Raw genomic sequence first — 13,576 nt, 5'->3', positions numbered from 1 at the left:
AAACAAAGTAAAATTAAATTAAGATTAACGACAGAATATTAGGCATATAAGGGGCATTTTCCAAGGGCTGGTGCGTTTTACACAAACATAGAATATATTTAAGAAAACATGGTCTCCTGAGGAAGGGATTAAGGGTACAAACCTAGGAAACAAAGAAAATAAAATGATCTACTACAAAGGAAGGAGATAAAACCTGTCAGAAGCTCATGCAGACAGATTTTTTTGTTTTGGCTTTTTTTTTAAAAAAAAATAGTTGGATCCACCTTCAAAGCATATTAAACTTATAAACATACTTAACAAAAATCCTGTCCTTTATTAACCACACTCAAACCAGATTCTCCAAGACACTTATGACATCACTAACAGGTCACAAAATCCAATTTGAAACTGCACCTCTTACACAAACAAAAAGCATGAAATGTTTTAATTCATAAGTGGCTGACACGGTTTTAAATTACATTATTGCCAATTTTGCATCATTCCTATTTAATAACAACCATTCAAGAATGTCTTTCCAAAAAACTATTAAGACAAAAGTATATATCACACCCCCCCACACACACACACACACACACACACATACACCCTTATAATGAATGGTATAGTAGGATTTCCAAATTTCTGAGTTCTACGTATTGTTTCCTAACTAGCAAACACCAACCAAACCTCAAGACTAAGAGTGTGTATCCCTTGCAACTTCTGCCTGCTCACTCTTGGAGGAGTCACGTCCATGTTCACTACTTTACTGCATACAAACAGGAAGACTCTGACTTTGGTCCTTCAGCCCTGAGCTCTCTCGAGTTCACGGCCACTGGTGCACGTGCCTACTTGATGTCTCTGTGGACCTATTCCACCAAAATAGTCAAAATCAGCGTATCTTTTCTTCAAAACCTGCTTCTCCTCTGACATCTCTGATTTTGTTCAAGATCCTACCATTCATCCAGCGCCCACGTTCAACCGAGTCATCTCTGCCTCCACTTTCTCCCTCCCTACGCGACAGAGATGCTCTGTTCTGAGCCTTCCTCTTTCACGTTCACATTCACGTCCCCTTGGTTCAAAGTCATTCTCACACCTTCAGTTCGACTGGGTAATGGCATCCTTCTTGGTCCCCGACCTCCTTTTGGGACCTACACTATTCCCATCAAAAGGTCAGAGCCAACTTCACAAAGTACAGCCCCAGCCAAACTACTGGCCCACTCAAAATTCTTAAAATATGGGGTGGCTGGTTGGCTCAGTTGGTTAGAGCGTGGTGCTGATAACACCAAGGTTGTCGGTTCGATCCCCGCATGGACCACTCTGAGCTGTGCTCTCCTTAAAAAACAACAACAACAAAAATCTTCAAATGTGCTCAGTAGTACACACTGTTGGTTTTCTTTCCAACAGTCTTCTGCCTTGCTACCAGAACATAACATGCGTCAGTTATGCTCTTGTGACATTATGCCCAGCCCCAGCAGATGACAGAAGGTTGGTCTAAGTAGATGACAGCAATCTCCTCCTTCTTTGTCAGTGATTATCCGAGGGTGAACATGTGATTCATTTCTGATCAATAAGATAAAGTCTAGTGGAAATGTTTCCAAGGAAGCTTTTCTTTCTTGATAAAGAGGCACAGAGAAGAAAGTGCTCTTTTGCTGTCATTCCCATCCCCACCACTCCCTTGCTTCCCGTTTTACACGTCATCATGGGAGGATGTGACGCCTAGATCTACAGTAGCCACCTGTGACTGAGAGACTGCTGACATGCCAAGAATGGCAGAATAAAAAGAAAAGCACAGAGGGTCCTTGAAGACAAAAGTGAATCATCCAAACTATCCTGAGACTGCCTCCCGAAAGGCTTGTCAGTAAACAAATGTTCTTCCAGTTTATGCCACTGTTTGTTGGGCAGTCTGTTACCTGCAGCCCAAATCATTCTAACTGATAAACTTACAAAGAAGAAACTCTTGTCCTTACCACTGACAGCCCTCTGTGACGTGCTGCTCACAGCATATTATCAGCACCACCTGGGAGCGCCCCCTGACCTGCGATGCAGTCTCCTCTGGGGGTAACAACGCTGCCACAGAAAGCGCTCCAGGTGGTCCGTGTGCGTGCTCAAGTCTGAGAAACACAGCTCTTTAATACGATCACAAATGACTTTGTTTTTCCATTTCATCCACTAACTTACATACCACGAGGAACACTTGGTCTATATTTCTCCAATAACCGTGACTTATTTTCACTAGGTTTGAGCATCTGTTGCTCGTTTAATTTCATCTCTTCTTAATCAATGTTTTCAAACTTGGAGCATCCAGGGACCTAAGAGGAATACAGAGGGCTCAACAGGAGAATCAGGGAATGAAGACGACCACGGTGGAGTGTGGAGTACACGGCCATCTGAAGGGCAACCAGCAGAGGTTGCCAATGTGGGGGACAGATCCAGTACTGCCAAATACATGCTTATTTCTAAAGAAAAGCTGGAAACCCAGATTTATATGCAAAAATGTTTAGATACAGATGACGAATTGAATTTTTAAAAATATTGTGACAATTAAGTCCTCAGGTGGCTTCAGCATCCCCCTGAGAGTTTGTGACCTCACGTAGACCAGTTCTTGAAATACCTACACATACTTTGAGTGTTGTAGCCACAGACATGCATTGGCTTCATCCACAATAACTAGAATTAACTTTCTTTGGCTAATGGTATGCTAGTCTCCACTGCGCACAAGATTTTCATAAATATTCCACGGGTCTGGAATATAGACCTCCAGTTAACGGCAGCAGGACTCTTTCATCCATGTCATTAAACACCAGAGCCTTAGAAATACAACCTTCTCAAGGGCCTACAAAAATGTTTAAAATGTGAGAAAAAAATTAGCTGGCCACACAACACACACACTACAAAATGAAAATCAACAGATGTTTAATTACATTTCTATAAAATGCAAACAGAAGTCAACTAATCAACATCAACTCAGAGATGGATCATATCGTGATGTTAAATGCAGGGTGTGGATGCATGTTGAATGTCAGATACGATGTCGAGGGGAGCCCCCACTCAACACTGCTTCCTTAGAACCTGCCAAAGTCCTCCAAAGGCCCTACGTGCTAAGCTGGAACCAACCTTTCTGCCACAAGTCTTGGTTACAGCATCACACACTTCTTTCCCTGCTTCTCCAGCCCCTTGAGGTTGCTCACTCCAAAGCAGGACCCTCAGCCTCAAACAAGCTTTCGAATGATGGCTGCACAGTGACATCACCTGGGGAGCTTCTAAAAACACTGCTGCCCGGGTCCCATCCCAAAGAATCTGACGAAAGTGGTCTGGGGAAAGGCAGCTCACGAGTATCCTTAACAAGCTTCCTCCCACACAGCCAGGGCTAAAGAGTAGCCAGAGCTGAGAACCCCCTGTTCTAGAAGCATCTTTGCAAAACACTCTGAAACAGTAATCTCTCCCGTTATTCTATCTTGTTAACTAGATTTTCTTTCTACCGCCGGAGCTTACAACAAAGGCAGGTCATCAGGTGGTCTGATTATCTAGAACAGGAGTCAGCCAACTTTTCCTGTAAAGGGGCAAATAGTAAATGTTTTAAGGCTTTGCAGGCCATTCAGTCTGCCACAACTACTCAACTCTGTCACAGTGGCATGAAAGCAACCACAGAAACACATAAACAAATGAGTGGGGCCATGTTCCAATAGACTTTATTTTATGGACACAAATGTGAGTTTCACATAATCTTCAGTCATGCAATATTATTCTTCTTTTGACTTATTTCAACCATTTGAAAAACTGTAAAAACCATTCTTAACTCACAGACCATGTAAGAACTAGAAGCAGGCTTGACATGACCCATGGGCTGCAGTCTGCCAACTCCTGACCTTGAACTGTGACATTGAGACCATAAAATTAACCCATGATGGAATCCAAATTATCATATTAGAACTACATTGAAAGTGGTCAAATGCTACTTCCTCCACTCACTCAACTGTCCACACAGTTGCACATGGCAGTGGGACTGTGTGTATAGTTGAATATAAACCATTAATGACTTATTAAAAAATGATTTTGAGGGGCGGCCGGATGGCTCAGTTGGTTAGAGCATGAGATCTGAACAACAGGGTTGCCAGTTAGATTCCCACATGGGCCAGTGAGCTGCACCCTCCACAACTAGGTTGAAGACAACAAGTTGCCTCTGAGCTGCCAGAGGGGCGGCCGGATGGCTCAGTTGGTTCAAGCTCGAGCTCTCAACAACAAGGTTGCCGGTTCAATTCCCGCATGGGATGGTGGGCTGCACTCCCTGCAACTAAAGATTGAAAACGGCAACTGGACTTGGAGCTGAGCTGCGCCCTCCACAACTAGATTGAAGGACAATGACTTGGAGCCGATGGGCCCTGGGGAAATACACTATTCCCCAATAAAATTTTATTCCCCAATAAAATTTTTTTAAAAAAGAATCACACCATTGTATCCTAGACATTTTAAAAAAATGATTTTGAATCCTCGCCTGCATATGAGTTTGTCTCAGACAAAAGTGGCAAACATGCAGTATACAAGCATGTTTTGAGGGGCCTACGTAATGATTTCAATTACATGTTAATTTGCTGCGAACATTTAAAACTCAGATTATTTCACCTAAAAATCCAGATTATCATTCTCTTGAATAAATAATTGCAAAATGTGGGCCCAAATGTTGGCACAGCAACCACAAACTACTGCTGGACAAGACCCCTCACTGTAAACCAGGCACGCTACCCACTAGACCACACACCCTCTCTGCATGTAGGTTAACTAGCTGTCCCTACAGACTTTTGAGTGTATGACCCCTGGTCTAAAGTCCTTAGAAAAATCTCATTTCTCTTTCACAATATGGCTTCAACGTCTTCTTTAAAGACCTGACATGGGAAACTATTGAAATCTCTCAGTCTGCCCTCAAAATTCAACACCCCCATACTCCAGACCCTAGAAATGAAATCATTAGTTATCATGTGTCAAGTTTGCAAGGTATCAACCTAAAAAGAGTTTCAATCAAATCCCCTTCTCAACCACAGTCTCCAAGAAGAGAGACAAATGACAAATGACCCTTCAGGTTCTCTTACCCTTCAAGCTGGCCAAGATAGAGGCTCAATGAGGTGGACTGAAAGAACTCACATCAGAAAGTCTTAATTAAGCAGAGTGATCAATAATACATAATAACTAGAAAGCAAGGTTTGGGACTAATGGGTAAAAACAACACAGGACTATTCTACATAGAGTAAGAAGTCTGTAGCCATATTTTGAAAAAGGAGGAAAAACATGAGAGTATGCAGAAAAGGCCAGTAACTAGTGTTTAGTCCAAGTTCATTATTAACCCACTGTGTAATTTCACCTTACACCCACATTAAATACAATAGTTTATCTTAGGATGGGCAGACTTCTGACTACATGCCTATTAATACGCTGCATATTATCTTTTTACTGGTGAAAAGACAAATTGAACCCAGGAAAAGAAAAATTCCAGATATATGGGTAATGTCACCAATTAATTCACTAGAGTGACACAAGCCTTTTTGTAAAAAAATATTTAAAATGAGAATATGTTAGTTTAATTTGTTATCCACATCAGAAAAAGAACTGTTCAAACAGCAGATTTTCCATTGGAAAATAAAATGGAAATTAGCCCTTGGAAAACAGAGATGACTTTAAGTTTATACATCAGTGGCTGGTTCATGAATTATTAACTGATTTTAATGATCTTGGCTATATTTTATTTGAAGTTATTCTCCTACTTGCAAGGACTTTTGAACCCTCAAAACTCTTTCATCCATTCTCCATAGACACTTTCATGAGCACTGACATTTAAAAAGGATCCATATACTCACGAATGTAAAGATAATACACAAGCAAATAATTTATACAAAGGACTCTGGTCATTTGTTAAAGAGAGAAATGAATGAAACCCTATTATTCACGGTTTGTAAATAAATTTAAAGATAAGCACTAACTTTTCACTTGTTAAACCTGGAGCGGAGGGTTCTGTATTTCTTCTAAGTTTCCCAGATGGTCATTAAAACAAGAAAGGGCAGAAACTCACTGTCTATGAAATCCATCATTTCCCATCCAGAAAGATAATACATATCGTCAAGTTAAGTCTTAAAGAGGTTAACAATCACAGGTACTTTCAAATAACACAAAGGCATGTCTTTGTATGCTACTTTTTACATTTTCAATATAAACCTATACTGAATAGCACCACTTCAGACACACAAGTTAGCTGTGAAAAAAAAATGCTATAAGCCTTTAATTAGCACTTGCCGTTTTATACCCATAAATACTTCCTCTTCTACTCCATTCTCCCTATAAAGAAAAATTATGGGGAATAAAATTCAGTTTTTCACTCCTGAAATTAAGAGCAGGAAAATATAGTTTTGTGGCTCCATTTAAAGATCATTTTTTTTTATTTGCAAGGAAGTAAATGCAAACATCCCTTAAAATTAATGCAATCTGATTTCTACTAATATTGAGCGTTGTGTCTAACTTTTATAAGTTGGGTACAGACAGCACTTATGACGACCAGAGTGCTGAATTACTAAGAAATCAAGTTATTTCAGGCAAATAGCTGCATTCAGAAGATATGACAGCTAACTAACTTCCTTCCTTACTGAAGTTGAATAAACAATGTGTTTTCTAGCTTTCTATACCCTCCCTGAAATAAATGTTCTGAGTTTAAATGGACTCAAATAGCCTTTCTCAAAAAATAAAAAGAGACACACACAAAACACCCACAATTTCCTCTGGTCCCTTGAAGTACCCTTGGGATCCTAGTGAACAGAGATTTGCCACGCATTGCAGTGACTGGATTAGTACAAAAGGTTTCTATTTGGGTGTCATTCTAGTGCCGCTGATCTTAAATCAGAAAAAGTAGTTACATTAGGCAAGGTAATGGCTTCCAAAAATAAGAGCCTGCCCAGTTATGCAAGGCTTGCATCCACAAGGCTAAGTTGTAAGGAGATAAATAATACCCCACTGGAACAATTAGATGGAGTCTCAGAAACGCTACATACTTAATTAGGCTGCCTGAGTCCCTAACGGAGCACACATGGGGGACTTTTTAAAGCATTTAATAACCCGAGTAAATCCAAAATCAGAGGACAGACACTAAACGTTAACTCTGGCTACAGGGCCCTTTCTCCCTTCTCTTTCAGTGCTTAACGTATCACTCCTGGAATTTTGAGAGCATGATCACCCCCCACCACCACCAAAGGGTTAAAACACACTGAATAAGGCCCCTTCCTTACACACTTGTGGGGAGGCCCCTCTATGCCCGGCACCGAGCCGGTGGATGACGACACAGGGGTGAGGAAGACAGACCCTAATGGTCTTTCACAAACTTTAGCACTGGAGTTGGGAACGGAGTATAAAAACAGGCAGACAGGAACAGGAGCCTCTGATAAGCCACGGGGCACAGCAAAGGGCTCCTCACTCCCCATACAATTCCTCCTCTTCCTGTTATTTATTCATTAATTTTGTAAGACACCTTTCTTTCAGGAGGCTCCTTATTTCCTCCTCAGCTATCCAAGCAATCATCAACAAACTACGATTTGAAAGAAGAGCGGGGGGGAAGGAGGAGCAGAGGGTGGGAAGGAGAAAGAAAAGCCACATTCGAAAGGCACAAGCCATCCGGCCCACCGCTCTTTATCTATGGCCCTCGGGGTGATGTGTCTTCCCAAGCTTGGCCCCGGGGGCTTCGGAAAGGGTAGTGCACGCGAGTCAGCGCCGCCCTGGCCCAACGGCTGCGGCTCCCGCACCGACTCGCCGCTCCCAGATGCGCCGGCCACCCTGCTGAGATTCACCTTCCGCCACCTGAAACGTTCGGTCCTGCAAGTCGCGCCGAGAGTGGTGGAGGAGGTGGGGTGACCAGGGCGTGGCGTGGAGGTCTCCAACCCTGATCTTCCCCGAAGGAAAAACTTACCCCTTTCCCCCAAAAATGAAAGAAGCCACTTGTGCTAACAGGGACGGGTGGGTACCTCCGTCCCGCGGTCCAAAGCGCCCTGCAAGAGGGCAGCAAAGGCCACCTGAGGGGGTCCCACCACTCCCCGCCCCCCCATCCAGGGCACACTCAAAAGTTCGTTCCTTTCCTTCCCTAAGCGGCCGGGGATCCAGTTCTCGAATCCATGGGGTGAGTGGGGTGAGGTAAGATGGACTTGCGAGTGGGGCGGCGAGGTCACCGGATCACGACAGCTGGGACTCCCGCGCACCCCCCAAGGGGCTGCGATCGTGTTTACTAATAACAACAACAAAGAATCACACGCAAGTCCCCTCTTTCAGTCTCGGGCTGCTCTTCACTTCTTTGGGGCAGCGAAGGAGAGTCGGCGGGGTGGGGGTGGGGGCATAGTGGGGGGAGAGGCGGAGGGCTGAGGCACAGAGGGGAGCGCCCGCAGAGGGACAAAAGGGGGGTGGGAAGGGGGCAGGAAGAGTAGAGGACTAGAGTTGGTCCGAAACGAAGGCGCAAAGGGAGAAAGGAGTGGAGAGGGGAGGAAAGAGGGAAAAGAAAAGTGCAGGAGGCGCTGAGCTGGAGTGCGGGGCGCGCCCGGGATAGGGAGGTGGCCCCCGCCCCGCCGCCCCCCGGCCCCAGCCCGGCCCGGTCACCTTGCTGTAGCCGTAGTACCCCAGGCACTGCGCGAAGTCCAGGCCGGCGGGGTCCCCGGCCGCTGCGGGGTAGAACCTCACATCCATGCCGGAGCCGGGCCCGGGGCCGGAGACTGAGGCTGGGGCTCGCCGGGGCGGGTGCCCGCCTCCTCGCAGCCGCTAGATCCACCGTCGGGGGAGCCTGGCTGGGGTTGCCCGGGGGCGGCGCGCGGGAGTCCGGGCCGGAGGGGCGCTGCGATCCGAGCCCGAGGAGCCCGGGAGCTGCGGCCGCTGCACACAAAGGCGCGGCCACGCGAGCCGCGGGAGAGCGGGAGGCGGCCCGGGGGACGCGCCCCGCCGGGGCACCGAGGCAGCGCTGCGCGCGGGCCGGGCGCCTATGGCGCGGGGCGCGGCGCGGGGAGCCGGGGCGGCGTGGAGAGCTCAGGTGCGCCGGGCGAGGCTGGGACGGCGGCGGCGGCGGCGGCTGGCCCCGCTCCTCCTCCTCCTCCCGGGGCGAACTGAGGAGAGGAGCCGCGGAGACAAGGGGCCCGGCCCCTCCCCTCTTTCTCCCCCTCCTGCCTCCGCCGCCGGTCCCCTCCCCGCGCCGCCGCCGCTCCGCCCCTCCCACCGCGGGCAGCTGGCGCGCCGCCTGCCCCGCCGGTGCGCTCCACCGCCCGGACCGCCTCCGGGCGCGCCCGCCCCGCCCCGCCCGGCCCCTGCCCCGCGCGGCCCCTTGCCGCTCACCCCGCGCCTCCCGCAGCCCGCGCCTTCCCCATCGCCCGCGCCTTGGCCTCCCCCTCTCCCGGGCCCCTCTCCTTCCCACGTCGCCCCCCTTCCCTCTCCGGTCCTCTTTGTCCCCGCTGCCTCGGAGCGCTCCTCGCTCCCCTCCTTTTCTCGGCCGCTGCCAGCCCCGTGCCCCGTGTGGCCCTCCCTCCGCCTTTGCGACCACCGCTTCTCTCGGCCCCCAGCTCCTGCCACCCGCATCCGCACGCCGTCCGCTCCCATCCCATCCCTTCCCATGGGATTCCTTTCCTCGTCCCCACTGCCTTCCTCGTGGGTGCCCGTCTCCGGTTCCCTCTACCCTACTCCCCGCCTAACCCCACGAATGTCCCGCGTTTGGAGGCATCTAACCCAGCAGCCAACCTGCACGCGTGTGTCCCGGCAGCCGGGACCCCATGTACACCTGTACTGTTTTCCAGAAGGGGTGTTTGGGGCCTGACCTTTCACAGGTAGGCAGACTTGAAGCTTCCCGGGTTAAGCCTCGTGTCGTTTCCCTTCGTATTTTCTTTTCTCTTGTTTGTATTCGAAAGGCATTTGAGTAACTGGATCTAGGCGGATCATTCACTGCTCTCAGAGAAAATGTCCCCGTTTTCCTAAAAGGTTCTGGGTGATTAACTTCCTCACACTGCACTCACCCACCCCTCTTTATTTCTTTCTGTTTCTTTAAGCTACATCTTCCCCCTCCCCTCGGATTTATTGCCTCGGGTTAATTTGAGAGTTTGGCCCTCAGCCTTGGCGAAGGAAGGGACTTCCATACTAACCGAGGACGTTAGGAAAAGGCTTTGAGATTGCCCTGTTAGGGTCTTAGCCAGTCTCCCCTGAATGTGCAAATTATTTTGAGCTGAAAGCAATTAAAGCCCAACAAACTCAGGAAGAGTTTTTTTTTTCCTCATCCTCACCTTCCTAAAGAGATTCGGATGGGAAAAGAAAAAAATGCTTCAGGAAGGGAACCTTAGCATAACCACCTTAGCACATATGAATTAAGTGGGGCAGACAGGGAAGATCCTAGCAAAAATCTGTTCCTATGTCCCATTGTTTCTGGGTGGCCCTGCAGGAATCCACCAAATGTTTGCCTACCTCCCCCTCCTTAGTCCAAAATGACATACATGTATACCCCATTTTGCCTCACTGTCTTTGGAATGTTCATGCTTGTGTGAATTCCCCCTGTGCATGTATTAAAATTTGATTTCCTCCTGTTATTCTGCAATATGTTGTTTGAATTATTCGACCAGCCAGAAGAACTAAAAGGAGTTAGGGGAAAGTGTCCCCCGCCACAGCCCCCTCCCCAATTTGGTGATCTAGGAGCTACTTGAACTGGAAGGGTAAAATTCAAAAACAATTTAGCGAACACTAACACTTTTGTCCCTGATCACATTTTGCTAGCCCCGGGCCTGAACTTTTTCACACCCAGGCATCACCTGGGTTTCTTTTCATTTCTTCTGTTCTCCAAAGTAGGCACTTGGGCTTGGTGACACCTGTGTGTTTACCTTCTCCCAACATTATTTCTGGAAGCAAGCAGGAAAAAATAAACTTCAATTAGGTGAAAGTTTGTGTATTTGCTTTTCTTGTAGCAGGAGACGGCATGAGAGAGCAGTGTGTATTCAGGAAAGGAACAACTACGCGCATTGTCCCTGGGTTGACACTGATCCACCCCCCTCCCGAAAAAGCTTTGGTCTCCTCTCCTGAGCCTCCATTTAACGCTGACAACCCAGCGGTGCTCCCTAATGGCCCAGCGGGTTGCACAAATTGGCAGTGAGCTGAGATATTATCAGGACAACACCCCATTGAGCAGGTTCTTGAAACGCAGAAGTGGAGGCCCTTTCTCTGGGCCACTGGGCGCCTGTGGCCTTTCCACCAATCAGAGCTGGAGGTTGCAGTGGCCACCTGTTGTCTCGCAAGAGAACATCTTTTAAGTTTCACTATTAGTATTTAACAATGGCGTAGAGTGCGGCATCTGGCCACAGGAGAGGAGCAGCCTGCAGATCGGAGGTACCAGAAAAGAAACTCGGTTTTTCCAGAGAGGAGCCCCAAGGACTGGGAAGCGGAGTTCTTCCTTGCACACTCACATTCCTCACCTTCTGCTCGGTCTGTCACGCATCTGGAACGATCTGGGCTTGATTACAGAGGATGAAGGAAGGGATAATCAAAGTTACGGAGAGACTAAACCTGACGTTGTAATCAGACCGCGAGGATCAGGAATACAAATATTCACAGTGGAAACCCCACTAGCTGCAAGATCCGGAATTGCATGTAGGTTTCTGTGTTGCACTGAGTGCTGGGCTGTGGAGCCCAGAAACTGAAGGGAGACTCCAGGAAGCTCCCAGGAGTTAGGAATACTGGGTCAGGGCCAGTACCACCTCCTGGCCATTGTTTTGGAAAAGCCTTACTCTTAAAACCTCCCTCCCTGTTCAGATGTAAATGCCTTTAAGAAGAAACAGTTTTCATCAGTGAACATTTGATGGTGATGATGATGATGATGATGATGATGATTTAGGAGTAGACCTTCAATAAGGAGACAAGAGACAGGAAACTTCTTTCATCCAAAGATATACGTATATGTTAAGGCACTTAGAATGCAAAAATCACTAGAACAGAAGCAGGTCATTTGAGAAGGCTGCAGACTTGTCCCACAGTCACTCTGCATGCACTCTGCAGCTATTTTGGGGGTGTCTGCCTTGTGCCAGACACTGCCTTGTGCCAGCATCCGCGCACACACACGCACACATGTGCACACACACGCCCTGTCTCATCCAGTCACCAGGAGATCCTGCCATGACACAGCGACTGCTGCTATCCAGAGAAACAATCCTGATAAACAAATGCACTTATACGCAGGGATGCTGGGCCCTGTGCCTCCCTGGTATTTGTAAAATAAAGCTCAAGGCAGGGGTAGGACATGCTGCTCCAAAGCTTGAGCTGGATCATGGCTGGATCCAAAGAACTTTGGACCATGCTTGGTACTGAAGTGGTTTGCAATAAACAACCATTAATTTAAGAAAGGAAAACATGGGAATGAAGAACAGAAAGAAGGGAGGGAGGGAAAAAGAGAAAGGGGCAGGGGAGAGACAACGTTTCAATAGATAATATCTTCCTGGGGGACCTGGTTATGGTAAAATTGGAGAAGAGCCAACCCAGGACCTCTGATTCCGATATGCACAGATGAACCCAGGATGGGGAAGGGGTGAAGGGGGCCTGTTGCACTCGCTGTTTTAGATTCTTTGTAGGCATTAAAACTAGAATTATATGTTGTTTCATTTACAGCTGATCTGATGAAACTCCCTATTGCGTTCATAATACCATCTAATTTTAAGGGTTCCAGTGGATTTGAAGCCCATCCATTAAAAACTTTAGAATGATGCTTTCAAAACTTGAATGCAATTGTAACTGTCATGCTATTTGTCATCTTAAGGGTGTCACCTTTTTCAGTCTGTCAGCAGTTTTGTTTCTGACATGCCATAGACAGAGGTTTCCTTTGAACAAGGAATTTGTACAAAAGAATTGTACAAATGAATTTGAATTTGAAGAAACTTCCCCAAGAACTATCTTAAACATGCTTTGAATTTGTGTTGAACTGTGCTAACCGTTATTGGTTTAGAAGCACAGTACAAGAATCAGTTATGCAGCTAAAATACAACTTCTGGGCATAAGAAAACTCCTGTAGGGTTTTTATATGATTTGGGTCTAAACGCTCAGTCTTATTAGCTTGATGTTTCTAATGGAATCCTCAGTGTCATCCAAGAATGTCTTAAAAAACAAGAAAAAAAATACACAAGCCATAATGGGAAAACTATTTTATATCTTGACAGAACTCTGAAAACTTTATTTCTTTACTTGACCTGGCTCCAAATTAAACAAGAAAGTCCCATGAGGACTGCATTAAACCTGCTGAGTTATATAACCAGAGATCTGACTGGGACCCCTGCTTTTAGGGGTCTGGGAACAGTAATTTAACCCCTCTGTGCGCTGCTTTCCCTGACAAGTTGAGGATACTATTCAACATTATTTGCGGTTTAATTTTCTTGAGTTTTGGTGATGAAAAGTCCTATCCAAATATTATGATCCTTCTTTGCAATATGTAATGTAGCCAAATTAACAGCAGCTCCAAATGGAATTTAACAAGGCCAGAGCTACTCAAGTTTCTCCTCATCTATTCCCATAGTAACAACTAATGCATGATATTGGTAAAACGTCTTATATTTGGTTTTATATCTTAATTTGGTTTCAT

At 46.6% G+C, this 13,576-nt stretch overlaps 2 protein-coding genes across 7 annotated transcripts in view; one reads left to right on the top strand and one right to left on the bottom strand.

The window, feature by feature from the left end:
* Positions 1 to 9,873, bottom strand: part of TOX3 (TOX high mobility group box family member 3) — a 101,305-nt gene extending 91,432 nt beyond the window's left edge. Inside the window, exon 1 of one of the 6 annotated variants that reach the window (XM_074314893.1) lies at positions 9,792 to 9,873. Coding sequence is in view for 2 of the 6 variants with exons in the window: in XM_074314892.1 (XP_074170993.1) it covers positions 8,593 to 8,679 (87 nt within the window). In the remaining 4 variants the exon portion in view is untranslated. Of the gene's footprint in view, positions 1 to 7,632; positions 8,205 to 8,592; positions 9,146 to 9,791 lie in introns of those variants that run through there. The other 5 variants (XM_074314895.1, XM_074314892.1, XM_074314891.1 and 2 more) reach the window with 5 other exon arrangements.
* LOC141567709 (uncharacterized) lies at positions 8,678 to 12,363 on the top strand. Its single transcript, XM_074316019.1, has 4 exons — positions 8,678 to 8,716; positions 8,749 to 9,016; positions 9,098 to 9,800; positions 10,923 to 12,363. The coding sequence occupies exons 1-4, from the start codon at positions 8,678 to 8,680 to the stop codon at positions 11,035 to 11,037; spliced, it is 1,125 nt and encodes a 374-aa protein (XP_074172120.1). The 3' UTR covers positions 11,038 to 12,363.
* The last annotated feature ends 1,213 nt before the right edge of the window (positions 12,364 to 13,576 follow it).

This window comes from Rhinolophus sinicus, linkage group LG11, assembly GCF_036562045.2.
Source record: "Rhinolophus sinicus isolate RSC01 linkage group LG11, ASM3656204v1, whole genome shotgun sequence".
In the NCBI taxonomy this organism is placed as follows: Eukaryota; Metazoa; Chordata; class Mammalia; order Chiroptera; family Rhinolophidae; genus Rhinolophus; species Rhinolophus sinicus.
Note: the sequence above shows the minus strand (reverse complement) of the source record. Positions and strands in the feature narration are given on the sequence as shown.